The sequence below is a fragment of the Mirounga leonina genome, unplaced genomic scaffold (genome assembly GCF_011800145.1).
Source record: "Mirounga leonina isolate KUSES-001 unplaced genomic scaffold, KU_Mleo_1.0 Mir_150, whole genome shotgun sequence".
Lineage (NCBI taxonomy): Eukaryota > Metazoa > Chordata > Mammalia > Carnivora > Phocidae > Mirounga > Mirounga leonina.
In genome coordinates this window covers 32,807,842-32,835,647 of record NW_023270374.1, presented here as the reverse complement: position 1 = coordinate 32,835,647, position 27,806 = coordinate 32,807,842, and the positions used below count along the sequence as shown (strand labels likewise).

The 27,806-nt window shown below is 47.0% G+C and overlaps 1 protein-coding gene across 1 annotated transcript in view; it reads left to right on the top strand.

Moving 5' to 3' along the window:
- PTPRT (protein tyrosine phosphatase receptor type T) overlaps positions 1 to 27,806 on the top strand; it is a 753,869-nt gene that overhangs the window by 540,979 nt on the left and 185,084 nt on the right. The window contains exon 12 of the mRNA XM_035006339.1: positions 26,559 to 26,694. Within this exon, the coding sequence (XP_034862230.1) occupies positions 26,559 to 26,694 (136 nt within the window). The remainder of the gene's footprint in view (positions 1 to 26,558; positions 26,695 to 27,806) is intronic.

Sequence of the window (27,806 nt, the reverse complement as noted above, 5' to 3'; positions counted from 1 at the left end):
TTTATGAGAGGTAGACTATAGTGAATCAGTCTATTGGAAAGCTCTTGGCTATTGTTCAGTCCTTAGAAATCCTGCCAGACTTTCAGAGGGGAAAGCCCAGGGTGTGTGCTTTGGGGGTTAGGGTAGGGTAGTGCTGTTTTTCCCTATGCAAGCCCAATGAGGTGAATTTTCCACAGTGGAGGTTCTCAGAATTGCTTGAGTGTGACAAGCTCGCCTTGACCCTTGGCCCCTTTTGTTCTCACCCAGTGTTCTCTAGGCCCCAAAATGCCAAAGGAATAATGTGGCTTTTCCTGAAGCTTTTGTGACAAGATAAAAGAAGAGAATTATATCATAAGTAGACCAAAAATAACCTAAAGATGACACTCAAATATCCCAACCCATTAATATTTTCCCTGCTACACCCACTGGTACATCTCCTTAGTCTTCTTCTATTCTTCTCCTATCCCTACTCTCTAGACTGTTCAAACTACTCCTCCCTGCCCCACAATACACATACACACCTTTTCCACACCCCACTCAGGGAGACGGAGCTGGTGCAATGGAGTACAGGAAAACCAAAACCACAACCAACACCTGTCCTTCAAGCATGTCACTGGGCAGTCTCAGTTCATCCCTGTGAACTAGAAATTAGAATCATCTACACAAGACCTGAGACACCTGAGTTGACCTTAGCTCGAATCTGATGCTCCAAAGCAATTGCATCTTACAAAGGGAATAGGAAGCCTTTTAAAATTATGAGTCAAAGAAAGGGGAAAATCTGGGTAGGCTGAAGACAAGGGCTAGAAATAGAAGAAAGCTCCACGAGCGCTTTCTCTGATGGGGTTTCAATGTAGTGTTGAAGGAGGGGGTTGTGAAGGGGCTTAGTGAAAATCACCATCTACTCTGTGCCAGTCACAAGGCTGTGTATGCTGACATGAGTTTACAAGTTTACAATGTGATCTAAAAAAAAAAGAAGAATCAAAGTCTGGCAAGTATTACACACTAAATAAATAGTGGTCATGCTTATTACCCTTACTTAAGAAATGAAGCAATAGAAGCTCAGAAGGGTTGAATAAAGACCTCAAGGATCCACAGAATTGTAGCTCTAACTCCAAAGCTTATGGCATTCCCAGGGCACCATTTTGAATCTTGTCAGTGACGTAGACTGGGCGAGATTCTATGAGCCACTGTCGGAGTCTGTTAAACCCTTCCCATGCCTCTTTTCCAGTAATAGTTGATAGTGGAATCTTTAGGGTATGATGGGTCTTTTGTCTCTCTTCAGCAGTGTCCAGGCTAAGTCCTGGAATCTGTAGCAGACCTGGTGCCACAAAGAACCCTCAGCCTTCTACATTACTATAATAGATTGAAGCCGATAAACCAAGAAGTTAGTTTGTCATCAGCATTATCAGCTCCAGTGTCATATTTAGCCCATCAGTATCTCTCTCTACTCAACATTCTTTGCCTTAGAAGGGAATAAAAGAAAGGAAGTCTGAGGCACTCAGCATTCTGACCTCCTTCTTTTTTGCACGGTCTTACTATTTTCATTAATTAATTAATTTTCATATAAATACATATGAACATAGGCTGGAAATATGGAGAGAGTGGAGTCATGAATCCTCTAATAGAAAAGCTGTATGATGGGGCAACCAGGTGATAGAAGAGAAGGCAAGGGACTGCTACCTTTTCTTCTGCTGGATTAGTTAGGATAGGCTTTGCTGCAATAACAGATGAATACCCAATATCAGTAGCTTAATACCAGAAAATTTTCTTTGTTGTTATGCCATCTAGAATATATGTGGCCTCAACAGACTCCACAGCAGGGAAAGAAAAGGTATGGGGTTAGTAACCTGGATCTTGAATACCTCACTTAGAAATGACTTGTGTCACTTCCACTTACATGGTGTTGATGGGACTTGGATTCTTCTGTGTGCCTAAGAAGGAGAGATAGGCCAGGCACCAGGAAACACTAGTCATCTCTACACAAAAGGTATGAGCCCCTTTCCTGTTTTGACTTCCCTTTGTGTCCTGCTGAGACCCATGATCCATCACTTATCTTCTGCTATTCCACGCACTGGGAAAACCTCTTCCCATCCCAACACCACCTGTCCATCTATACCTCTGTTTCTGCCCCTCACAGCTGAGCACTCTTGCTCGGCAGAGTTGTAGCCCTGGATTGGTAGGGTGAGGAGACTCCTGGGCCTGTCAACCAGGCTTCAACTGTTTTACATTTATTCCTTAAAAGAACTTCATGAGATACTTATTATTATTCCCATTTTATAGGTAGAGAAATTGAAACTCAGAAATGTAATTTTCCAAGTGACACAGCTAGTAGGTAAATACTAAACTAGAATTTCATTTATTCATTTAGTTCTCAATAAACATATATTGAGTGCAACTTACTATTGATTGTGGCCTCTTGTCCCAGAGAGGTTAAGAACTTTGTCTTTGGATTTGGACAGTCTTTGATTCTAGGCTGGAAAAGGCATTTAACTGCTCTGTGTCTTGGTTTCCCCATCTGTAAAACAGTGACAAAAACACCACTTATTTCATAGGGCTAACGTAAGAATTTAATGGGCCAATGCATATAAAGTGCTTCGTGTAATGCTGAGCTTATAATAAGCACTCCACAAATAGCTAGTGGGAGAACAGCAAACAGATAAATTATATCAATACGGCATGATTAAGTACGTGATGAAGGTAAATCTAGGATGCTGTGGGAGCAGAGAAGGGAAACATAAATCAGTTTAGGGTGTGCCTTCTCAGGTACATGGTTGCTGAGACAAGTTTTGAAAGAGTGACAGTTATTATATTGAACAAGGCTGGAGAGTAAGGCAGGGAGGTCTTCTGGGTTGAGGAAGTAGCATGTGCAGATCATTGGAGGCAAGAAAGCATGCCACTGAACTTGAATGGGTCAAAGCAAAGGGATAGATGCCAATGTGACCAGAGGCCAGGAGTGATCAGAGGTGGGGCTGAAGTAGCAAGCAAGGCCAGGACACCAAGGACTCTGTGTAGCCCTGTAGCACATATATGAACATGGTCCTGAGACTGTGGGAGCCCTTGGAGGTGCTTAAGCAGACCACCTTAGAAGATGGACCAGAGATGGGGTTCTGGGGTACAGACAAGGCAAGACCATGGGGGAGAACAGGTAGGAAGCCACTGAAACAGGCCATGTGGGAGCACTGGAGTCGTATCCTCTCTCAAGCCTTCTGTTTCTTCTTTTGACATGTGAGCCATGTCCTGCCTACCTCCACGGGTGGGGAAAAATTAATAAAAATAGCCACTTAGAATAGGGGTTGGCAAACTGTTCTGTAAAGGGCCAGATAGTAAATATTTTCAGTTTTGCAGGCCATGTGGTCTCTGTCACACCTGCTCAACTTTGTCATGGTAGCACAGAAAGCAGCCATAGATGAGAAATATAGAATGAGCTTGATCATGTTCCAATAAAACTTTATTTATGGACACTGAAATATTAATTTTATATAATTTTCATGTGTCATAAAATATTACTCTTCTTTTTGCTTTTATTTCCCCCAACTGAGGAATCACTAAATTCTACCCCTGAAACTAATAATACTCTTTATGTTAACTAAAATCAAATTTAAATAAAAAATGAAAAATAATACATAAAAATTAAAATAAATAAAATAGCACCCCATTTAAAAATGTAAAAACCATTCCTAGTTCACATGGCCACAGAGGGAACAGTGAGAACCTGGATTTGACCCACGAGCCACAGTTTATTGACCTCTGACTTAGCACATGCTTTGAAAATGGTGAAGCTCCCCGTACCAGTAAGGGAGGAATATTACAATGACAGTTGACTGGCAGTTATATTTTTTTTATTATGTTATGTTAATCACCATACATTACATCATAACTTTTTGATGTAGTATTCCATGATTCATTGTTTGTGCATAACACCCAGTGCTCCATGCAGAACGTGCCCTCTTTAATACCCACCACCAGGCCAACCCATCCCCCTGCCCCCTCCCCTCTAGAACCCTCAGTTTGTTTTTCAGAGTCCATAGTCTCTCATGGTTTGTCTCCCCCTCCAATTTCTCCCCCTTCATTCTTCCCCTCCTGCTATTTTCTTTTTTTTTTTTTTAACATATAATGTATTATTTGTTTCAGAGGTACAGATCTGTGATTCAACAGTCTTGCATAATTCACAGCGCTCACCATAGCATATACCCTCCCCAATGTCTATCACCCAGCCGCCCCATCCCTCCCACCCCCCACCACTCCAGCAACCCTCAGTTTGTTTCCTGAGATTAAGAATTCCTCATATCAGTGAGATCATATGATACATGTCTTCCTCTGATTGACTTATTTCACTCAACATAATACCCTCCAGTTCCATCCACGTCATTGCAAATGGCAAGATTTCATTCCTTTTGATGGCTGCATAATATTCCATTGTATATATATACCACATCTTCTTTATCCATTCATCTGTCGATGGACATCTTGGCTCTTTCCACAGTTTGGCTATTATGGACATTGTGACTGGCAGTTACATTTTATAGTATTTCACGACATTGCTCAAGCTTGCTATTTGTGTGATTTTCGTTGAAATTATGTACTTCCTGTTTATCAGTTGGTCTGGAACACCCTACCTCTCTCTCCATTTTGCATAAGGGCTTTTATACAGTTTTGTTGATGAATCACTAGAGGAACATGCAGGCTTTCTCCAAGCATAAGACACCTTCCTGCCTTTTATATCATTCTCTTTACAGAGACAAGTAGTCGGTTTCAGAGGGCCAGGAGCATTAGTCTTGCAAACCAGGGTTTAAATACTGCCTCTTCCGGTTACTAGTTCTGAGACGTTGAGCAAGTTATATCGGTGCTCTGATTCATTTCTTCACTCATTCATTCATTTATTCAACAGATGTCCACAGAGTCCCTACTACGTGCCAGGTACAAGACAAGGTCACAGGAGCGCTTAGTAAATGAAACGCGGTGACTACCTTCAGGGAGCTTACAGAGTCGAGGAAAAGACAGCCATTAATAATAGGGCAGGGTTATCGCTGTGAGAAAGGAAGACTAGGGTGTTATGGGAAGACAGAGCGGGGTATCTGCCCCACACACAGTGAGACACCAAAGACTCCCCAGAAAGTATTTCCTAACTTGATTCCTGAAGGATGAGCAGTTGACAGTCGGGTAAAGGGGTAGGAAGGGAGTGTATTCCACACAAGGTGACGAGCCTGGGTAAGGCCTACAGACAAGAACGTGGGGGGCTGTTGATAATGGAGAGGATTTCGTTGTGCTTGGGGCAGAGTGTGTGGAGGGACAGGCAAGGATCTCATCACTGAGGGTCTGCGAGCTGGGGGAGGGGCTCTGAGGTTTCCCTTACTGATGCTTTTCAGCTGTAGGGTGGAAGGTAAATTGAAAAGGGGGCAAGACCGGAGGCAGGAAGACCAGCAAGGAGGCTGGTATTTTAAGCAATCCCAAGTGAAGCGTGAGGGTGGCTTGAACCAAGTAGAAATGAGATTGGAGAGAAAGGGAGAGACTTCGAGAGCTTTCCTGGAGAAGAATTACTGAGGCATGCTGAGTGATTAGAAGTGGGAGGTCAGTAAAAAGGAGAGGCGAAGGATGACTCCCAGATTGCTAGACTGAGCCGCCACGTGGGTAGGGCCACCATTTACTAAGAAAGCAGAGACTGGGAGAGAAAACACAGAGTGGAAAGATGATGGGGGTTCGTTTATAATAAAATTGACCTTTCCGGGTTGCTCTCAGTCTTAGAAACATTGTACGTGAGGTACCTGGCAGAGTACCTGGCATGTCGTGGGTGCTTGATAAATGCTGACTCTTATTCTCGTTTCATTTTTAAAAATCTATTTCAGGCCTTGTTTTGTTAGAACACAATGTTCTTTTGCTGTTTAGTGTGAGCTCTTCAGAGCCACAAGAACTGTAGTTTTGTTCACGGTGCCACACGTTTTCATGTGTGTTTCTTTCTCTCCTTCTCTTCTGCATGCTGCCTGGGGACTGGCTTCCTTGTGGTCAGTACCAATGGGCAGCGCCCAGGTGACCCCGGGGACTCCACTCTGCCTCCTCACCACAGGTGACCACCAGAGCCCTGGGCGGGTGGGAAGGGGTTGAGAGTGGCTCACGCTCAGGGTGTCCTCCGGGCCAGGTGCACCAGAGAGGAACTGGCAGTCCCTCCACGCCACCCACCCATCCACACATTCACCCACCTACCCATTCACCCACCTACGCATCTCTCCATCCTTCCCTTCATCCATGCATCTATCCACTCATCCATTGTACTGATGCTTACTAAGTACCTACTATGTGCCAGGCACTGTTCTAGGCATGGAGGGATACAATAATGAGGAAAGGAAGACATATTCCTGTGCCTTTCTGGGAAGGGAGAGAGCCACACTGATCAATGTATAACTGTAACCATGAGGGGGGCTACAAAGGAGAGGTGCGTGGTGTTCAAAAGAAACACACACACATACCTGGAGCTAAGAGCATGTGTCCCGGGAAGTGACAACTGAGCTGTGGTCTGAGGTTGGGGAAGTAGTGGGCCTACTATATCTGTGCTTAGGACATGAGTAGATCTGGCTATGATCCCAGGCCTCCCCTGTGTGCTGGACAAGCCCTTGAAATGTGATGGTCCCCACCTCTCCTATGTGTTAAGCAGGAATCATAACGGATGCCTCTTAGGGGGCACCATTTGCTTCTAGAATCTGCACATGCAGAGTCTTCTGGAGGTGTATTCCAAGACCATACAAGATAATGAGTGTGAAAGGGCTTGTGTGGAAGTGCCCAACCTAGAGTAGGTATTTGTGTGAGGGAGATACCAGCCCCTTTCCTGGAACATGCTGTAGTTTGATTGTATTTCCCATAAACATCTGCCACTCTTCCAAGACTGGGATGCAGAGCCCACCTGTGTCAGAGGCTGATGCCCATGGCAGGCCCTACAGACGAAAGAGACCCCACTGACCTAGAGATGCTACTTCAGGGCCCTTTCTTTTCAGTGGAAGACTCTGATAATTTCAAATCATTACCTGTCACGTCTCTCAGAGTGGTTGCTCAGACAGTGGCCTCCTTTCTACTAGTCCCTGACCGGCTACTTTGTCACGGTGGGAAAGGGGTTGTGGCTGGCAGGGATGACAGGAGTCTGGCCATCCAGTACCTCATGGTCCACTTCTGTCCACCCCCTTCCCCAAAGTCAGAAATATCACTGCTAGTGAATGTCTTAGGCTGGGCTCTGTACACACGGAGCCTGAGATAGGGATTTCTGTGCAAATGACTCATTGAGGGGTGTTCTCCGAGGAAGGAAAGGCAGGAAGGCAGGCGAGGGCAGGATGTGGAGGCTTGTGGCAGCCTGAGCCCACAGGGGCCTCCGGCGGGTGGGAGTTGCTCTTACCTTGAGGCCAAGGGGCTCACAGTTGTGCCACGGTACCAGCCGGCGTTGGCTATGGGCTGCTATGGGAGGGCACAGGCCCCTGGAGGGGCCCCTCGCCTTTGCCTTACGGCCCCTCTGCCGGTGAGGAGGTATCTGTGAGCCGTTAGCAGCCAACACTCGTAGCAGCTGGACATTCGGTGTGCCAGCCCAGGAAAGGAGATGTGGGCAGAGCCTCCAAAGCATTCACTGCAGCCCGGTTTTCCCTGCCGCCACCCCCATAGCTCAGCGTGTCACTGCCAACACCCCAGGAATGTCATCGTAGCCATTCCCTACCTACATGACCTAAAGCAAGTTGCATAGCATTTTTTCACCTGCAAATCTAATTGTCACACTTCAGAGTCCTATTACGGATCACTATTAGGCGACCCTAGAGACTGCCCTGCTCAACAGCCATATGTAGTAGGCCTTCAGGAAATGCCAGTCCCCTACCGTCCCCGATCATAGGCCCACCAGCCTCACCCTCACCCCCAAGGAGGCGGGGAGTTGCATGCAGTTGCCTGGTCACTCACAGCGAGGGGGAAGGGACTCTCACTACTGTGCCCACACCCCCTCTCCTGAGACACCACGCATCTCCGGAGCCCGTGTGGGAGCTCCATTTCCACAGGGCCATTGTTCTCTGGCATCTCTTCAAGTTGAGCAGTTGGATAATGTTTTCTTTAAACAGAGCCGATTCCATATCGGGCACATTTGTTCTTACCTCTTGCCTCTGAGCTGTCTGAATGTTCCTCCTCTGACAGGTTTATTTCATCGCGGTCCATTTGTTTCTCGGGCCCATTTGATGGGTGAGGTGCCTACGAGTGTTTTTCTTGGAGCAGAATGTCCCTTTCAGAGGGTGTTTTTGTTCCTGCTCATCCCCTGGTAGCAAGAAGGGCTGGTGGAAATAATAACTGCCGGCTCTGAGTAACAGGGATATTAGACCCAAAGCTCAGGCAGCCTCTTTCTGGATCGGCACCAGCTCGGGGAACCACGGACCCTCAGCGTGTAGCAGGGAGAGGCTGGGATGCGGAGCAGAGCCCCCTTCTGGCCTGGCGATCGTGGGCCAGTGATTTCTCTTCTCTGGGCTTCCTTCTCTTCTGGAGAAGTGGGGACCGTGGCACCCCCCAGCCATATTAGTCGTGAGAACTGAGTATGGTAACTGCCTTAACCTCTTTGCTCAGCTCACTCCAAGAGCTCTGCAGGTCTCTGACTTCCTGGCTATGCTCTGGGGCAGGGTTCCTCAACCTCGGCACAAGGGACATTTGGGGATGGGTGATTCTCTGTCGTGGGGGGCTGTCCTGTGCACAGTAGGATGTTTAGCAGCACCTCTGGCTTCTACCCACTAGGTGCCGTAGCACTTCATCCCTCAGTTACGACAGCCAACTCTATCTCCAGTCTGCAGGGTCCCCTGAGGGGCAATAGCTCCCCCTGTGGAAATCCTCCAGAGCTGCACTGTTCCATAAAAATAGAACTGGGACCATGTATATAATTTGACATTTTTTTAAAGATTGTATTTATTTATTTGACAGAGAGAGACACAGCGAGAGTGGGAACACAAGCAGGGGGAGTGGGAGAGAGAGGAAGCAGGCTCCCCGCTGAGCAGGGAGCCCTATGCGGGGCTCGATCCCAGGACCCTGGGATCATGACCTGAGCCGAAGGTAGACACTTAACCGACTGAGCCACTCAGGTGCCCCTATAATTTTATATGTTTTAGAGTCACATTAAAAAAAGAAAAAATAACAGATGAAATTAAGTTTAATAGATATTGTTTAACCCAGTGCATATAAAACATTATCGTTTTAACATGCAATCAGTATTATCAAATTACTAATGAAAAGTACTTTACATTTTTTTTTTTTTTGCGCTGAGTCTTTGCAATCTGGTATACACTTTCCACTTAGAGCACATCTCAATTCAGATGCTAGATTTTAAACAGTTAAAATGAAACATAACCTTAAAAAGGTAAACATTATATTTAATAAGTAAACATACTTTGTATTAGTTTTTAAATTTAAATTCATTAAAACAAATCATAACATAAATTTAAAATTTCAGGCCCTCAGTCACACTAGCCACATTTCAGGTGCTCAGTAACCACATGTGGCTTAGCGGCTACCATCTTGGACAGCACTGATCTAGAGGCAAAAAGATATCTTGACCATCTTTGTGCCTAGCTGGTGAACAGAAGTGTATATGCATAGAGAAGTGGCTCGGTAAATGTTCAATTCCTTTGTTTGATTTTGACACACACACACACAGGGACATTTGATAACGTCTGGAAATATATTTAGTTGTCATGGGTGGGTATGAGGGTGGAGACCGGGGATGCTTGCCTTGCAAAAATAAGGTCTTGTGGCCAGGGTAGGTGTTTTTGTGTACTGGGCTGACTTGAGGCTGCAGTCGACAAATGACTAGCTAACATTTCACCTGAAGGACTTGGGACCCCATGGACCCACCACAGCAGGAAGTACCCCTTCTCTGGATTTTGCAGTAACTCAGCCAGGCCTCCAGGGAGCAGTCTGGGACCCTGGGACCAACTGGAGGCTGGAGAGGATGCACTCATGGTCAGCCAGGCATCCATGCTCTTGAGCTGAACCCCTGCCAGACCAGACTCACCGCCTTGACCGTGCCCAGTGCCCATTGTCAGTTCTCCACAAGGAGAAGGGCTATGGGACAAGCCCTCATATGGAGCCCAAACTCTGTTCCTTAAAACTGGGGGAACTTGGGCACATCACACAGCCTTTCTGATCCCAGGTCCTCATCTATGAGATAATGTGGATGAGTCCCAGCACCACCATGCTCACTGGTGGTGAGGGTCATCAGAGAAAAGGAGTGCATTTCTGGCATAGCTCCTGCTTGAGAGGGTATCACGTGCACCTCCCCTCTGTCGTTCTTTTCTTTCCCGTCCACTTCATGTGAAAACTCTCTGTCATTGTCTTCCTGGCAGTTTTTAAAATCAGAGCCTTGCCACGGTAGCAGGATTCAGGCCATAAAACACTCTCGGAGACTGCTTTGCCTCTAAAGCAACTTGCCCAGGGATGGCTTATAAATTCTGGACCCAGGTTGAGTTTCAGCCTCTGGGATAAAGCTGTGTGGGCCCACAGCAGATGGGGAAGCAGCACGGCAGCCTCCCGGGGGCTCAGCGTAGTGCCTGGTGGCCTCTGCAGCCTCGGACACCCTGGGGCCTCAGCGACCTTCCCAGGGAGGCTATGCCCCCCTGGCAAAGGATGACAGATGGTATGAGCACAGGAGCTGGAAAGCAGTAGGACCAGATGTAGTGCTCTGGAAAAGGCTGAAACCCAAGCACCCACCATGACGGGACCATGCTGGGTGGAGAGAGGGGGAAGGAAGACCCCCCAGTGGGAGACACAGCCTGCCAGGCTGGCTGGAGAGAGGTGGCAGCTCTGAGGGAGAGTGGCATCAGGGATACCTAGCAAGATGAGGAAGAGAACAATAGGACAGCCGAGACGTGTTACAGACTTCCTATATCCCATGCACACGCAAAGGGCTTCCCATTATTTATGTATTTCACCCGTAGGGTGCTGTTAGCATTCCCATTTACGGATGTGGAAACTGAGGCTCTGATCATTGGATATCACACAGCTCAGAGATGATGAATTTCTCTGGACAGTCTGCATTCCTACCCAGCATACTCTATGCCCAGAGCCCACATTAGTGAGCCCCCTATTATGTGCCAAGAACCAGGAAATACCAGAGCAGAGGGGTTCAGCACGATATCTCAAAAACCACATCATGACTAGCAGTGGGACTTGGAACCACAGAAAGGTTACATAAACTGTCCCATTTCTTTATCAGCAAGATGGGGATACTAATATACTTGCTAAGAGGACTAAGGGAGAAAAACACACCTTAACTACTTGAATGCATGCTGTTGCTGTTATTATTATCCTAAACCCATTGTACAGGTGAGGAAATTGAGATCCAAACAGGAAGAAGCAGGCAAGCTCACTAGTAGTGAAATTCAGGCAGGTGGCTGGACCAGAACCGTGCTTCCTGAGAAACGTGGGGGATGGGGGTGAGAGGTAAGAGCCCATCAGAGCCTCAGCCTAAAATGACAAGCAGGGTTCACAAATTTAGGGGCTCCTTAGGGAGTTAGGATATCAAGTGGGAGGCTGGACACAGTTGCATGGCAACCTCAGCTGCTGTGATGGCCCAAGGCAAGAGCAGGACAGCGAGCGGAGGTGACACAATGCTGAGGTCCCTGAGCCTTCCCCCTGGGCGTCCTCCAGTCCCCCTTGACCCAGGCCTCGGTTGGTCCCGAAGCTCAGGCCAGGGCTGTGTCTGCAGATAAGGAGCAAGGACCACAGCTAGAGGTCAGGGAGGTGGGCGAAATTCAAGATCCAGGCAGACACAGCTCTTCCCTCCACTTGGCTGTCGGCGTGGCTGCAGGCTGACTCGGCAGAGCACGGAGGGAGCGCAGTACTCGATCAAGCGCACCAGAATGCCATCTTTGTCAGCAGTCTTACAATAGATGCTCATAGCCTGATGGGCCCAAGGCTCTGGGCGCATTCTGGCTGCCAGCTGAATCAGTAGCCTTAATGTTACCAATCTCCCCGCTGAATCAGTAGCCTTAATGCAGAAGAAGAAAGCATTTTTCTGGCATGCCACTTCCCCTGTGGGGGGTCCCCTATAGCAGGTGAATATTTCTGCTGCCTAGAAAACAAGCATCATATATGACTAAGGTCTTCACTATACCTTTTTCTCTCTTGGGGGTCTTCTCCGTAGACCAGGGAGAAACCAGTCTCCAGGCTTTATGCAAACTGCCATTAAATTCAGATTTGGAATCCTAGGGTCATCCTTGCTCTCTCTCCCCATCTTCAGTACCAGCTAGTCACCACATGGAACTGATACGGCCTCCAGAATCTCTCCTGGATCTCTCCTTTCCTCGCTGCTGCTTCTCATGCCCAAGATCCATAACATCTTGCTCAGATTAGTGTCGCAGCTTCCAGACTAGTGCCCTTCCAGTGTAAGCTCCACTGAAGCCTGAGTGATGGTCCAGCAGTAAGTATCTGCTCCTGATTGAAATGCCCCCAGGCTCCCCTGTGCTTTGGGAGAACTAGCCTCCATCGAAGACCCTCACTTTCTAACTGCTCTCTGACTTCTTGCCTCCTTGGCATCCTGTGCCCCGTTCACACAGATTATCTTAGCAGGACCTGCCTTCTCACACCCCCTCCCTTCACTGGAATGCTTTCCCTCTGTGGTCTAGCTTACCCCCTAGGATCAAGTCCAGACAAAACCTTCCCTGACCCCTCACTGTCTTGGGCTGCACTGAGAGGAGATGCTCAACTGGCCAGGCCGATGTGCACAGAGGACCCCCTGAATCAGCCCTGAGTGAGGAGCCTCACCAACATGGCCACATTCACATCCCAAGCACACTGTCTTAGAGCTTTTTGGTCTGTCACCTCTTAGCCCATGCCCACCACACATATGGTAGCCATTCACCTGACCCCATGCATGAGTGGACTTATAGGTGAGGGGATGATTAATGCTCATAGAGCACGTACCAGGCATAGGGTGCTCGCCACACACCCCCCCCATCTGCCTCTACACACGAAGGTTCCAGCACATCACCTGGCTCACCTTCTGCCATTGGTTAGGCTGATTGTGAGTCACTGAGTACTGGTTTTCAATCCAGTATTTGAACTCTGTGTGGCCCCACCTGCCAAGCTTCTTAGAGACTGATTCTCTGGAGTTTCTGAATGGAGGTCCCCTATGTCTGCTGGTTTGGCCCCACATAAGCTCCCCTGGGCTCCCCTGGTGCTGGCCCAGGAGCGGTCAGGCTTGTAGGCAGAAAGCGTGGGCACCCCAGGGGAGACCTCTCAGAACTCTGAGCGTGCCCCTGTGGACAACAGCCATGGCTTCAAACTCTTTGGGCCTCACTTCTGCCCTTTATCGTCTCCCCTAACACAGAGCTGCTTTTCCATCCATCCTTTGGGGAGGAGGGTAGATCAGCTTTTAGTACAGAACACAGTGATTCAGTGTTTCTGCTTCCAAAAGCCAAGGGGCAAAGGCTAGAAGAAAGAAAACATGTTCATGGTGGATTTGCCTGGAATCTCACCAATCGATGCTACTCCCGCTGCTGGTTTTATTACCCTTGCTCAGTTTCATTGCACTAATCTGAATTCCGTGCTGCATGTTTATCGGCCGTTCTCTCTGATCCCGCTCATGCTTCCGCTAATCCTTCCTATAGATTTCTTGTTCCCTCCCGTGCCTCCTCTCCTTTCCAGACTCTGATGCTCGCCGCAAGCAGCATATTCCAGAGGCAAGATCCAGACAGAGCTGCCCAGGCTGGGTAGATCTTTGCCTCTCCTCCCCGTTCCTACCCCTTTGGGTCAGGTAATGTGATCACCCCTTGAGGGATCAGCTCCACCAGAGTCGGTTGGAAAGAACTGAATTATGTTTCTGAGTAAGAGCCTTGGGGACACCTTGACCTGGTGCACCCTCCTGGGCTATTCAGACAAATAAAGCCAGGACATTTTGGCCTTCTGGAAGCACCTGTTGCTGCTCAGACCATGACCAAGCAGGAGTGCCCCATTCTCTTCCCACGTCCTCTCTGATTGACCCTAACCTCTATCAGTGATTGCATTTTACTCAGTGAAATGCTAAGACTTTCCTCCTGTTCGCAGGCTGCTTAGTTGAGCTTAGCCTGGTGTTATGGATTCAGTGTCTTTCCCCAAAAAATATGTGGAAGTCCTAACCCCCAGTTCCTGTGAAGGTGATCTTATTCAGAAAGAGGGTCTTTGCAGATAGAATTAGTGAAGATGGCAGGCTCTAATCCAGTGAGACTGATGTCCTTATGTGAAGGAAACATCGGGGCGCCTGGGTGGCACAGTTGGTTAAGCATCCAACTCTTGGTTTCGGTTCAGGTCGTGATCTCAGGGTCGTGAGATCGAGCCCCACGTTGGGCTCTACACTCAGCTCAGAGTCTGCTTAAGATTCTCTCTCGCTCCCTATGCCCCTCCTCCACCGACACTTGTGTGTGCATGTGCACACTCTCTCTAAATTAAATAAGTAAGTCCTTAAAAAAAAAGAAGAAAATATCAGGTAAAGGCAGACACACAAGGAGAATGCTATGTGGTGACAGAGGCAGAGTGGAATGATGCATTCGCAGGCAAGGACTGCTGAGGTTTCCAATAAACCTGCGGCAGGAAGAGGCAAGGAAAGATTCTACCCAGTCTCACAGGAATCATGGACATCTTGTTTTTGGACTTCTACCCTCTGGAACTGTGAGAGAGTACATTTCTGTTGCTTTAAGCCACTCAGATGGTGGTAGTTTGTGATGACAGCCCTACAAAACTAATACACTTGGAAACACGGGGATCCAGAGCCCTGGGCAATGGGCAGGGGTCCGCCCTCGAGGCTGTACCATTACAATGGACAGACCTCAGTGAGATGGAGGCCAGGAGCTGCCCTCCCTCCCAGAGTTTCTTTAGCCCACCCTGTGGGGTCTCCTTGTTGGCTGTATTCTGCGTTTGGCTTACAGCCAGCCTCTACTCTGTGGCTCTGACCCTCCCCTTTTTGGTTCTGCCTCCTGCTTTTGAGCAGTCCTAGCATCTGTTGCTGGTCGCACCCTGGCCTTGGCCTCTGCCTCACCAACCAGGCTGTGGTAATCTGTTCTTGGCGTCCTGGCATTATTTGACCTGTCTACCATCCCGGTGGGCTTTGGGGCACACTGCCCCGGTGACTGCTCCTGAGAAGGCTTCCCTCGTTCCACAGGAAGAATACAGTCTGTTCAGGGTGACCACACCTCTCTCACACTGGCTGCCTGGAGAGTCTAATGGGACTATCTGCTTGGCCACAGGGCATACGGAAGAGTGTGTGTTCTCCTCTCTTACATCTGCTTTTCAGACTAAATCCTTAATCCCCATCACAGGCTGTGGGTGCTCCTCTCTGCCCTGGCTAAGCAGCTTTGACCCCCCTGTGCTCAGGCTCAGTGCACAGATTTCTACAAGCAGGAAGCCAGGCCTGTTGGCACCGAGCTGACTCAGCCTCTTCACCCTTGTTGTCAGGGCTGGCCTCGTCTGGACCCTAGGGAGCCAGGGTGGGGAGGGGAGAGAGGAGGCCACTGGGTGGTCTCAAGGATGCCCATGACATGTCCCATACCACTGATGACATGTGAAAACCAAGTTTGTAGTTTAGTTTTGCCTAAGCGGTCATGTGTGCCCCTCCCTGTACATACCTGTGTTAGCTTTGATTTTTAGCTTGTACACTTCTCTGTCCTACCATGTAGTGAGCTCCCAGACAGCAGGATTGTCTCTTAATTACCTTGCATGCCTAGCACCTTGCTGTCTTCACCATCAGTGTTACAATCCTAGCACCACTCATCAGGCAATGTCCAGGACTTCCTCTGTGGTCTGGTGTTGAGTTGATGCTAATGAGATCAAGGTAATGGGTCTAGTCCATTTAGACGTCACTTAGCTTTGTCCAGTTCCATTCCATCGGCTAAATATTATTGCTGGCCAAAAAGTCCACTCCCAACTGTAGGCATAGGTTACTTCTTCACCATGAATGGGTGCAGACTGACCAGCAGAACACTCCTAAACCGCAACCACAAGCCTGCTCCTGATCCCTCCTTTAGATTTGACCCCTACCTCAGCCACATCCTGCTCTTTAACCTTAACTGTGGTCTGATTCCTAAAGCAGCCTACAAAGCGCACCCAACTCTAACCATAGCTCATGGTCCTAGTCTAGTCCCAGGCTAGGGTCCTGGCACTCACACTGTGGGCTTCTGGGCACAAGAGGGAGCAGTTGAGGCTATGGAAGCATAAAGGAACTCTCAGCCCACCAATGGTGAAGCCTTTGAAAGGGCATGCCTTGCAAGGGATGCATCAGTAATGACAATGCCCGGCATCATTCAGGCATGACTACTCTTAAATAAGTCTATACTCATTAACTTATGAATGCATAAAAAAACAATTTCTAATAAAGGAGTTTTCTTGCACCCAGAAGAGATTCACCATGGGGGTCTTACGTAGTCAGCTTTCCTACTGTATGTAACACAACTGAGTTAGAATTTGACTTACACAGAGCATTTGCTGTGTAAAGCAGGGTCCACCTGGAAACAGATTCAGGAGATGCAGAGGACCAAGCAGAATCAGCACTTGAGAAACAATTTATTTGAGAGGCAGGAGTGCTTTCAAACAATCAATTAAAGCTATTCCCATCTCATGGGGTGCTAACCTCCATTTAAGGCTGAAAAAGAGGGCAACCTCTGTCAGCAATATTTAGCAGTTTTAGTTACATAGGCTGTGATGAAGTCAATTCCAACCTCTTAGGACCGGCTGGGTGATATTGAGGGAGGCTAGGATATTAGAGATCTGTATTTTCTTTACACTTAACTCGGTATTTATTAAATGGTTTTCCCCAGCAAGGGTAGAGCTATCTTTGAAAAAACCTGTGTCTCTGTAGTGTTTTCCAGCTCCTTGACATTGACTCTGAGTTAAATCTTGGCTAAAAGCAATTACTGTCATATGATGAATTGAGGCAATTTATTTATTACTTGAGAAACATCCTAGGTGATGTCACTTAGAAGAATGATGGAATAATCTTTCTCAAGCACTCTGTTATCAACCAGACCTAGTGAGGGAGGCACTATGCCCAGGTGTAGGGGAGGTAGTCAGAAATTTTTAAAAATTAGTCATCGTGGGACCAGAGAAAGAGTATTAGGTATGAAGTAGACAACAGTTACTTAAACTTGAGCAAGGCTTGTCTCCCTTTGTAATTATATGAGATGCTGTGGTAGCTAAATATCAAGAAAAGAATTATAGGGAAAGCCCAGAGATTAATAATAAAACTGAACTCAATGTGTTAAGGGCTTAGAGATGGTGGTTGATATACAAGGAAACTAAAAAGGATGAGGGAGCTTAAGTTTAAAAGGTCAAGTTTAAATATCATTTGAGCAAAGTCTGTATAATTTGGCCCATATAACAAGGTTCACATGACATGTTCATCAATCCCTTCGATATTAGAATATGATATATTGGCAAGATGGCGTGAGGGGAGATAATCTTCAAGAGAAGGGAGTATAGAATGGAGCTGCATTATACAGCAGGTGTCAAACTCAGCAGGAACCGGCATATATACAAAGATGGCTTAATCTGGCTCATCAAGATAAGATTCTAGATCAAAATACCAGTAAGCAATACCTACTGAACAGCCCAGTTTAACACCTAGCTTTCCTGAAAGCCAGCCACAATGTCTCTAACTTGGCCTTGACTTTGGCTAAAATTAACACATAGTCCTGGACCTTCCTCCTGATTGACAAGCCCAGACACCCCTCAAAAGTGGCAACAGGGTGAACATCATCACTTGTTCATAGGAAGCCCTTGCTGGCCCTTGGCCTGTTTGGCCTCACATCCCTCCTTTGCTCTTCCCTTCCTGGATGGGATGTGCAGGTTTCCTGGGCCCCATGTCAACTGGCATCTAGGTTTGGCCAGTAGGAGACATTAATTATATAGTAAGAGGGAGGAGGAGCTTTCTCCCTCTTGACCTCATGGACAATGACTATGTGCCCTCCATGACTTCATTTCTCCCAGAGGTCTACCAGAGTTCCAGCTTCTTTTGGGTGACCCTGACCTCTGGGCTCTGATGACACCACCACCTCCTTTTGTCTCTCCCATCTACGCTGGGTAATGGCTCCTGGTGTCAGTACTGTCTGGGCTGCTTCACCCATCCTCTTCCAATGTCTGCGTATCCATTCTCTAGCAAATTTGCTCCATTTTATATGTTTGGAGTGGTTTCCCTTTTCCTGGTTGGATGCTGATGGATGCAGAGCCTGTGCTGATTTCTAGTGATTATTCCTTCCTTTAGTTAAATGGTAAGGGAAAAATTCTGATTTAATCATCCAGTCTATATGTTTTTTTCCTGTATCAACATCACACTTACTCTTGCAAAATATCTGGAATCCACATTTTCCATTAAAAAAAAAAAAAGTCAACAACAGCATTTGTTTCTCCCCAGGCTTCTCGCACCCCTCCTGTTTGCTACAATTTCAATCCTCAAAGACTGCCAAAGTAGTTCATGATCACAATTACAAATGCTCTCAATGCCTTGGGATGCAATTTGTAAAGTCTAGAGGCTTGAATCTAATGAAGTATCCAGATGCTTTCCTACCAACTTTTTTTCCAATCTTGGACTTAAATTCCATCTTAAAAATAGCCTACCATTCTAAGAATTTGCTTCCAGCAAAATCAAGAAGGGATATGGTACGTACCTGACTTTAGAAGAGCCAGAAAGTTGCCCAGCTTCCTTATCTTTTCCCTGTTGCCTCCTCTTGGCAACCCCCCTTCCAATAATCAGAGATGTCTGCGATCCTTAAAACCTTCACTGGCATAGAGGTAGCAGCTCCAAGCCTGAGTCTGAAAGGTTTTCTCCACTGGGTGCCAGATGCATGCAAAGCCAGAGTAAAGACAGAGAAACTCTTCATGAAAAGAAGTCATTAAGGAGACGGAGGTGAACTGCCAGCATAGTAAGATTTGGGGATAATATGCCCTTGGATAGCTAAGAGAGGACTGTGTGTTTTGAAGACTGCCGCTTTTAGGAATTGTGTTCCCAAGAGCCAGCTTCCTTTCTTTACCATCAGCAATGATCACCAGCATGGGTTATGCATCCACTGAGATTTACTTGGTTTTATCAGTTGCAATTAGATGTTCTTTATCTGAGACTTCTATTTTTGCTCCAAATCTTCACGGGGAAATTCTCTGAAGTAAAGTTATAGACTTGGGCCTGTAGCCAGTGAGAGCACCTTGAGAATGAATGATTAATCCCTTGTTGCCAAATTTTGTTATTGCTGCCATTAAGTCATCTAGATGTAAGCCTGATACAGGTCTCGCCTATAGGAGGAAAGTTAAGTGAATCACTCTGGGGACTCCGCCTGCCTTCATCCTAAGGATTGGATGAATTCAGGCTGCAGGTTGCAAGGAAGCATGGCCCCAACACCCACAGCGCACCCACAGTTTATAGACACAGAAAACTCCTGCTACCACCCTGGAACCAGCTCCAAGGCCATTCCATCATTATGCCACATGTGTGAGCAGTTCCTCAGAGTTTATCAAACATTTTTACCTCTGTTACTACATTTGATCCTTAGAAAATCCCTGTGAACTTGGCATTTACTTACTATTTTACAAATGAGGATATAAAATCACATGGTGATTAATAGCTTTGATCAAGATGATACAGCCAGTTAGTGATGGAGTCTGGATGCAAACGCATGTATTTCAGGTCTGAAACCCATTGCTTTTGACTGATCTCATAAAACCGTAGAATCTCGACTTCAAAAGGTGTGTAAGAGGTCATGTAGTCCCTCTGCATGATGGGAGAACACAAAGTTTCCAGATAGTGTTTTTCACTGTTGGTGACACATTCTCCTGCCTTTCTTGGTAACTTGGGGACTTGGAGGTAGACCCCATGGGAGTCCCATATCTCTAAGGAGAATGTCTCTCACCCAGAGCATGGGTATCGCTGGAATCAAGGGATGCTGAGTCGAGGTGGGAAGCAGGGTCGATTAGCAAAGAAGAAAGGTCAGCATCCCATGACAGTGAGGTATTGAGGGTTTGGTTAAGCATCCAGGAAGCCCAGGAAGTAAAAACAGGTGGAGACAAAGTGGACAGGTGAAAGGGAGGGCCAACTCTGGAACAGGACTTGGGAACCATGACTGCTTTCATGCTCCTCTCTATATCATAATGCTGCCTACAGGGGCTGGGCTTGAGCCTCCCCTGGATAGTGCTTCCACATAAAAACCTTTCCCGGTGTTGGTCCCTAATCTATCCATGTCACTCTACCCATTGATATTAGCTCCAATCTTTAAGATTAAAGGGACCAGGGGCGCCTGGGTGGCTCAGTCGGCTAAGTGTCTGCCTTCGGCTCAGGTCATGATCCCGGGGTCCTAGGATCGAGCCCCGCTTCGGGCTCCCTGCTCAGCGGGAAGCCTGCTTCTCCTTCTCCCTCTGCCCCTGCTTGTGTTCCCTCTCTTCGCTGTGTCTCTCTGTCAAATAAATAAAATCTTAAAAAAAAAAAAAAAGATTAAAGGGACCAATCTATTCCATCTTCCACAATGGTCTTTCAACATTTTGAAGGCAAAAACTAAGTCTCATCTGAATCTTCCATTCTCTAAGCTGAAAAGTCCGGATTTTGACCACCATTCCTCCAAAGTCAATGAATCTCTGAATTCAATGTGTACCTGAATCACAAATAGACCTTGTTAAAATGCAGGTGCTGATTCATTAGATCTGGGATGGGGCCTGAGATTCTGCATTTGTAATAGCTCCCAGGCGATGTTGATGCTTCTGGTCTTTCGACCACACTTTGAATGGCAAGGCTCTTAGCCTGTCTTTACCCTGGAAGTCCCTCTCAGACGGTAGAGTCTACAATTAGATAAGCCTCACCAGAGTGGTCTGACTAGTGCAATGTTAAGCAAAGCTAATTGGCCTTGGTGGATATCAAGAGTCCTTGGGGAATATAAGCTGGGGTGGTTGTTTGGTGGCATGGGAGGAGGAGATAGGGAAGTAAAACATGGCAACTGGGCCCTATGTATAGAGCAGATATTGAGGGAGAGAAGAAGACTTCACGAGACCAAGAGCTCTCCTCCCTTGGGCACCAGGTTTCCATATGCAACAATGAGTAGGTAGTACACTGAAAGCCAGATGGGAACTCTGAGCTGGAACTGGAAGGGATCTGGATTCTAAGACATGCTAGATTTCATAGGCAGGGGATGGCAGCAACTGCTTTGAGAGGGCTGGCTCAGCTTTGGGAGTGCTCAGAGCTCAAAGGGTGCAGCTGGTTGGGGGATAAGGTTGGGCATGGAACCTCATGTCAGAGACAGTAGTCTCCTGTTAGTGCAGGCTGAGCTCACAAGATTGTTTTTGATGACTACATCACACAGGGGACTCAAGTAGAGCCTTGAAGTTCCCCCAGTTGGATAAATTTACCACCTGGTGCCTAGCTGCCAGTTCTAATTTACTTGAACTATTCTCAGGCTGGCTCCCAATGGAGGGCAGAAATGAAGAGGATATATCCATGTCCCTCCCCCTTCTCTCGGCAGACTCCCATCCCAATCCCTGCTTAGTATATAGAAGTTGCCTAAGGCCAGAAACAGGACTTTTTAGGGACTGGGGACTGGTATGGTACTAAGTTTGACTGTCATGAAAAGGGTGGGCTTAGAGCAAAAGCAACACAGCTATCATGTTGCTGAGGGGCTACCAATTCTATCTCTGAAAACTTCCCTTGGATTTCTGGACGGTGAGTTGCTTGGCCAACATTCTTTGTGGACCCAGTTCTGGCATTTCCTTAACTACAACTCTATGAAGGACAGTTCATTATAGTGACAAGGAGGTGAGCCCTGTACAGAGTCCACCTCTGGAACTCACTAGTTATATGGCTTTGGACAAGTCATTTAACCCTTCTGTGAAGTTTTCTTATCTATATAAAAGGGAAAACAAAACTAGCATCTTCTGAGTTTTGTGAAGATTAAATGACCTCATATATGAAAAGTATTTGGCACATTACTTGGCACCCAGCAATGGATCAGTCCATTTAAGCTGAATTATTTTAAAAGTTGTAGTAATTGAGCTTCTGTTTGATCAGTGCTTACCTGAGACAGCCCATCACATTGCTAGCAGGACCCATCATAAGGCAACCCTTATGTGCTTCCCTGTAAGTCCTATCACAGGGTCTCATTTGCTCTGTTGAGCACTTAGATCTAAGCCTAATGGACTTACTTCTGACTCTGAATCAGGAGCAGGGCTAGCCCATGCTTGGTCTCTGTCCCTTTCTTCTTCCTCTCAGATGGAGGAGCCACACAGGAATGCTGTCTGGCTTCAGTCCCAGAGCCATTTCCTCTATATCTGTACCACCTTTCAACATTGTTGGCATACTTCCTTTTTGAACTGAGGCACAATTCCACACTGGCCACAGCAAATGCCCTTGAAAGTGTGCCGCAGTGGATGTTGGGTTGGCAGTGTCCTGGGGCACGTTCATGTCCCTGTACCTGGAGTCTGGTTGGGTCAGCCAAGCATGATTCCTTCTCATAACTTCCCTGTACAGAGTATGATTTCACCTCTGATGCCTGTTGGCTGAACTCATTGAATCTGTCTACACCACTGGGTTCTGGCCTTTCAGATCGCCTCCCTGGATCAAGTGTGTTCCATTGTTGGTTCATGGTCACCATTGAAGGCGCTTCAGTCTAGGGACATCTTGGGACTTATTTGGAGAAGGGTTTCTAACACTCATCTAAGACCTTCGCTTTCCCTTGAGTATGGAGCTTGATTCTTTCCTAGGAGCAGTGTTTGACATGGTCCATTATTCCTTCCTTCTCGAAAACACTCTTCTCTTGGCTCTAGGGCACTTGATTCTCCTGGGTTGTTATCTTACCGATTTGGCCACTCCTGCTCTGCCTCGTGTGCAGGCACATCTTCCTCTACCCACTCATTAAGTGCTGCAGACCCTCTACTCTGTCTCTAAGCTTGATTCTCCTTTCACTTTTTATTCTTTCCCTGAGTGACTCCATCAACTTCAGGCTTCAGATACAGTCTGTGTGCATAAATCACACAGTTTTACCTCCAGCTCAGACCTCTTTCCAGAGTTCCAGACCTGCATTTTTTTTTTAAAGATTTATTTCTTTATTTGAGAGAGCGAGAGAGAGTACATGAGAGGGGGGAGGGTTAGAGGGAGAAGCAGGCTCCTCGCCAAGCAGGGAGCCCAATGCGGGACTCGATCCAGGGACTCCAGGATCATGACCTGAGCCGAAGGCAGTCGCTCAACCAACTGAGCCACCCAGGCGCCCCAGACCTGCATTTTTAACTGCCTCCTTTTCTAGAGTATATCTCTTGTTCAGATTGCCCCCCAAACACCCATTTTCTCTCTACAGCTATACTCATTCTATTGTTTCTTGAACCCATAAGCAGCACCATCATCCACCTTGTTATGAAAACCAAAGACTTGGGGTGCATGGGTGGCATAGTTGGTTAAGCATCCAACTCCTGGTTCCGTCTCAGGTTGTGATCTCAGGGTCATGAGATTGAGCTCCATGTTGGGCTCCATGACCAGCAGGGAGTCTGCTGAGGACTCTCCCTCCCTCCCCCTCTGCCTTTCCCCTACACATGCACTTGCAAGTGTGTGTGTGTGCATGCACACACACACACACAGAGTCTCTCTCTCTTTCTCAAATCTTAAAAAAAAAAAAAAAGGAAACCAAAGACTTGTGGACATCCTTGACATCTTTCTCCCTCACTCTCTGCATCCATCCCATCAACAGGTTTTATTTATATGCATTTCAAGTAATCATCTCTTTTTTTCTATCTCCACCGCCATCACCTAAGTCCACACAACTATCATCTCCCACCTGGACGCCTACCATGGTTTCCAAATTCGTCTCTCCAAGCCACTTTGGCTCTATGCTGAAGCTGGAATGATCTGTTAGAAAAGCAAATCTGAGCATATTATTGCTCCATGAACAACACTTAAATGTCTGGGTTTCTCAGGGTAAAGAACAGAAGCTTTCATTGTGGCCTCTGATGCCCTGTGTGGACGGGCCCCAGCTGTGCTCTCCAGCTTCTCTCTTACCATGCTAGCTCTGCTTTCTCACCCTCATTACACTGTTTCTTTCATTTCTTGAATGCTCCAGGCTCCTTGCCCCATCACATAGTGCTGTTCCTTCTGCTGCTCCCACAGGCTCTTGTAGTGTTCTCTAACTGGTTATAGTCCGTCGTCCCTCGGAGCTCACCCCATTGGCCACATCTTCCCACTAGTGATTTCATTCCCCTCTTATGTGATTTCCAAGTGCCACATGCCTCTCTTGTCTCATCATTAACAGATTTGAAAGCTTACTGTTACCAATTCATGGTTCATTAATTCTATCTCCCGAGCCACCCCCCCCCCCACCGCCCCACCACTCATGGTAGGTTCTTTGAGGGCAGGAACTGTGCCTGTTTTGCTCACCACTGTATCACTGAATGCCTGGCATATAGTGAGTGCTTGTGATTATTTACCAAAGGAATGATGTGTGAATCTCTTTAAGCCAAGCCAGCAACAGTGTTCCTAAGGTAATAGGATCCTCTCCAGGGCTCCTTTGCCCTTGTACCACTGGTCTCTAGAATAGGATCTCAGAGCAGGCACTAAATAAAGTTTAGCTATGCCAGTGAATGCTCCCGAGCCAATTTCCTTCCTCCAAATCCAAATAAAAAGATTCTGATACAATTGAGGAAATTGTTATCTGGGGTGTTCAGTTTCCCTGATGTTTGATACGCAGTGGACTAGCCACCATCTCAGAAATCATGGCTCCAAACTGGGAAATGGAGGCTATGTGGGGGCTCCTTGGAACCTGCCCCCATTCTGGGATATGAGACCAGCCCTGTCAAAGAGGTGGTTGGCTAACTCCCCCTATGAACTCTCTGGGCTGTAGATGAGTAGAGGTTGCTCAGGCAGCCCTGGGATTCGATGAGCTGGTCTTGCCTTTAGCTGGTGAAGGGAACTGAATAAAATCCCATATTCATGAGTCCATCCGGGAGAAGGATCTCTCATCCCATTCAATAGATAGCATCGTTTGACACATGGGTGCTCAGTAGTAAGTGAATGAATGAGTGAAGCAAACAATTGCAGTCCACTCATCTTTATATCATTCAGTAATCATCTGTTAAATCAACAGGAGGAGGAGAAGGACAGCCTGTGTGAGAGACACTGACAGAGAGATGAGGACACGCACTCCCTGTTCTTGGAGACTGGTCATTCCCACTGGGGAGACTAGACTAAGTAAACCCAGCTTGTCCCAGTTACAAGACAGTTTGGGGAATGTGCTGTGCTCCAGGAAAACACTTGACACAATAAGAAGAAGGGATGCATCCTTGTGCTGGAGGGCTGTTCTTAAAAATCAGTGACTTTGGGGAATCAGAATCATAGCTTATGGGCATTAGCATCCCTTCAATTCAGCTGAGTCCTGTGAACACATGGCTGAAAATGGAGAAATTCAATTTGGTTCCATGAGAACAAATGTGTGTGGGCATAGATGTCACCCCTTCAGCTAAACGTTGAACAATCACAAACATTAAGGGAATACCTATTACAAGCCAGGCTCAGTGCTACCAAGAGGAAACGAAGATAAAGGAGGTATAATCTCCCCCCACCCAAGGAGCTTACAGACCACTGGAGGAGACAGATGGAGAAACAAATAACTAATAATATCTGTATATTGAGGTGTGAGCCAAGTGTTACAGGGGGTTAGAATTTAGTGAAGAAGGAGGAACTGTCCCAGGGGTACAGGCCACCAGAGGAGATGCAGTCACTGATGAAAGATGAGCTGGTGTTGAGGAGGCAGAGTAGAGATGTGTCAGGGAGAGGATTCTGTGGATTTAGGCTGCCCCACACAAACATGGCACCATTGGGAATATGAACAGGAGCAGGAAGGAATTCACTCAGGGTGCTGGTAATCCCTGGGCCACTCTCCAGGAGTGTTCATATAGGTGTCTGGAATGAGAAGTGGCCTCTGACCCCTGGTCCATTGCCTGAAGAGGCCAGGCAGAGGCATTTTTTGGCTACCTAGAGTTGAATCAACAAGTTAGTACCTGGCAGAGCACGTAGCATCAGCATTAAATTCCAGAAATGGAGTTAGTTGCATGTGTTTTCCGAACCCCAGGCAGTTCCTTCAATGTACTATATTTCTGCCACACCATTTGTTTCATATAAGGCACAAAACAAAATCTTTATGTTTGTACCTTTAAAAATCCAGTGATTTTAATCATGTTACCTTAACAACAAAGCTGTTGTTTTCACCACTTACCAAAAAGAATAAAGTAGGGCTTGGGATAATTCCATGAACTCAAAAATCGAACTACAGATCCATGGTTTGATCCTAGGGACAAATCAGTGTGGGAGATAAAACCTTCCACTTGATTTCACTGGAGGATAAGAATGCCCCAACCCAGCAGTTGTGCAACCTTGGACCACTCATTTCATTTCTCTGCACCTCAGTTTCTTCATCTGAAAAAAAAAAAGGTATAATAATCAACATCACAAGGGACTAACCCTCAAAAAGATTAGATGGGACACTGTGTGTAATGCTCTTAGCACAGTACCTGGCACATAGTCAGCACTCAATAAATGGAAGCTGTTGTCATTATAATTGTTTTCTAGTCATGTGTATGAGCCTTTTCAACATCTTTCTTCTTTCCCCTCGAAGGTGCCTCCACTCAGAATTCTAACACTGTGGAGCCAGAGAAGCAGGTGGACAATACCGTGAAGATGGCCGGTGTGATTGCTGGCCTCCTCATGTTCATCATCATTCTTCTGGGCGTCATGCTCACCATCAAAAGGAGGTGAGTGTCCGGTGCTGCCCTTCAGACTCTGCTGACCCCACCTGGCCCAATACTGCCGTGTGGCCAGGTCCTTGTTCCGCTGATCACTTCCAAGCAGGGACCTTCTTCTATGAGTGTTCAAGTCCTGAAATACTTGAGCCAGTTGTGGCTCATTGTGTTGGCGTCTGAAAGGTGTGTGCTGCCTGTTTGGCAAGTGACCCAGAGAGCAGTGGTTTCCTACAGAGCCAGTGATCCCTCCTACGGTTGGGCCACCCTGATGTGCCATGGGATTCCAGGTCATGAGTCTTCTCAGAGTTAACTGCTCTGTTATAACTGATCAAGTCTCATCATGATTACTGGGGAGCCCCAGAAATATAGATGGAGGAAAATAATGCTTCACCCTTTTTGCCTTCACTCACCCTGATTTCTCCTTGGTCTACCAGCAGTATCCCAAGCTGACCCCAGCGTGGCAGAGATAAAGCCTCCTGTGGTGCTGTTCCTTCCTACTCTATGTCCGATAATATCATCCCAGCTGGATTGTTGCTGCTTGTTATTTCTCAACAAGATGTCTTCCTGGGTCCACTAACACAGTTACTGCCTGTTGAATTTCTCATGAAAATCAGGGTACAGACTCCTCCTTATCCCCACATCCCCAAGATTTGCTGCACTGACATCTTTTGTTTATCAGACATTCACAAGGGAATTGCGGAGAGGGAAAGGAACCATTCATCTAGGAAAGCTAATGCGTATCAGCTGTCACTGTCCCAGGATCAAGGTTATTCCTCCAAAGAGGGAGTCCCAGGGCTCACCTCTCCTTGACCCCTGGGCTGGCACCATGTTTCCATACCTACCACCCACCTCCCTGTCTTCTCAATTTCAACATGGCAGTCCCAGTCTTGGTCTCCTCCTTCCCACTCCCCTAGTCAGCCAGAGCAAACAAAACATTCATCTACATTGTATATTATATGCTGCAGCATGACTTGCCCCCAACTTGAAGATAATTTTACATCATTAAACAAACCACTTAACACCTAGCCTGAAGCTCTGCTTGTTTGGTCATTCACAGAGTTTAGGGCAAGCCCCATAACAAGGACCCAGGGACTTGCTTCCCTCTGTGAAGCAAAAAGTGCTCA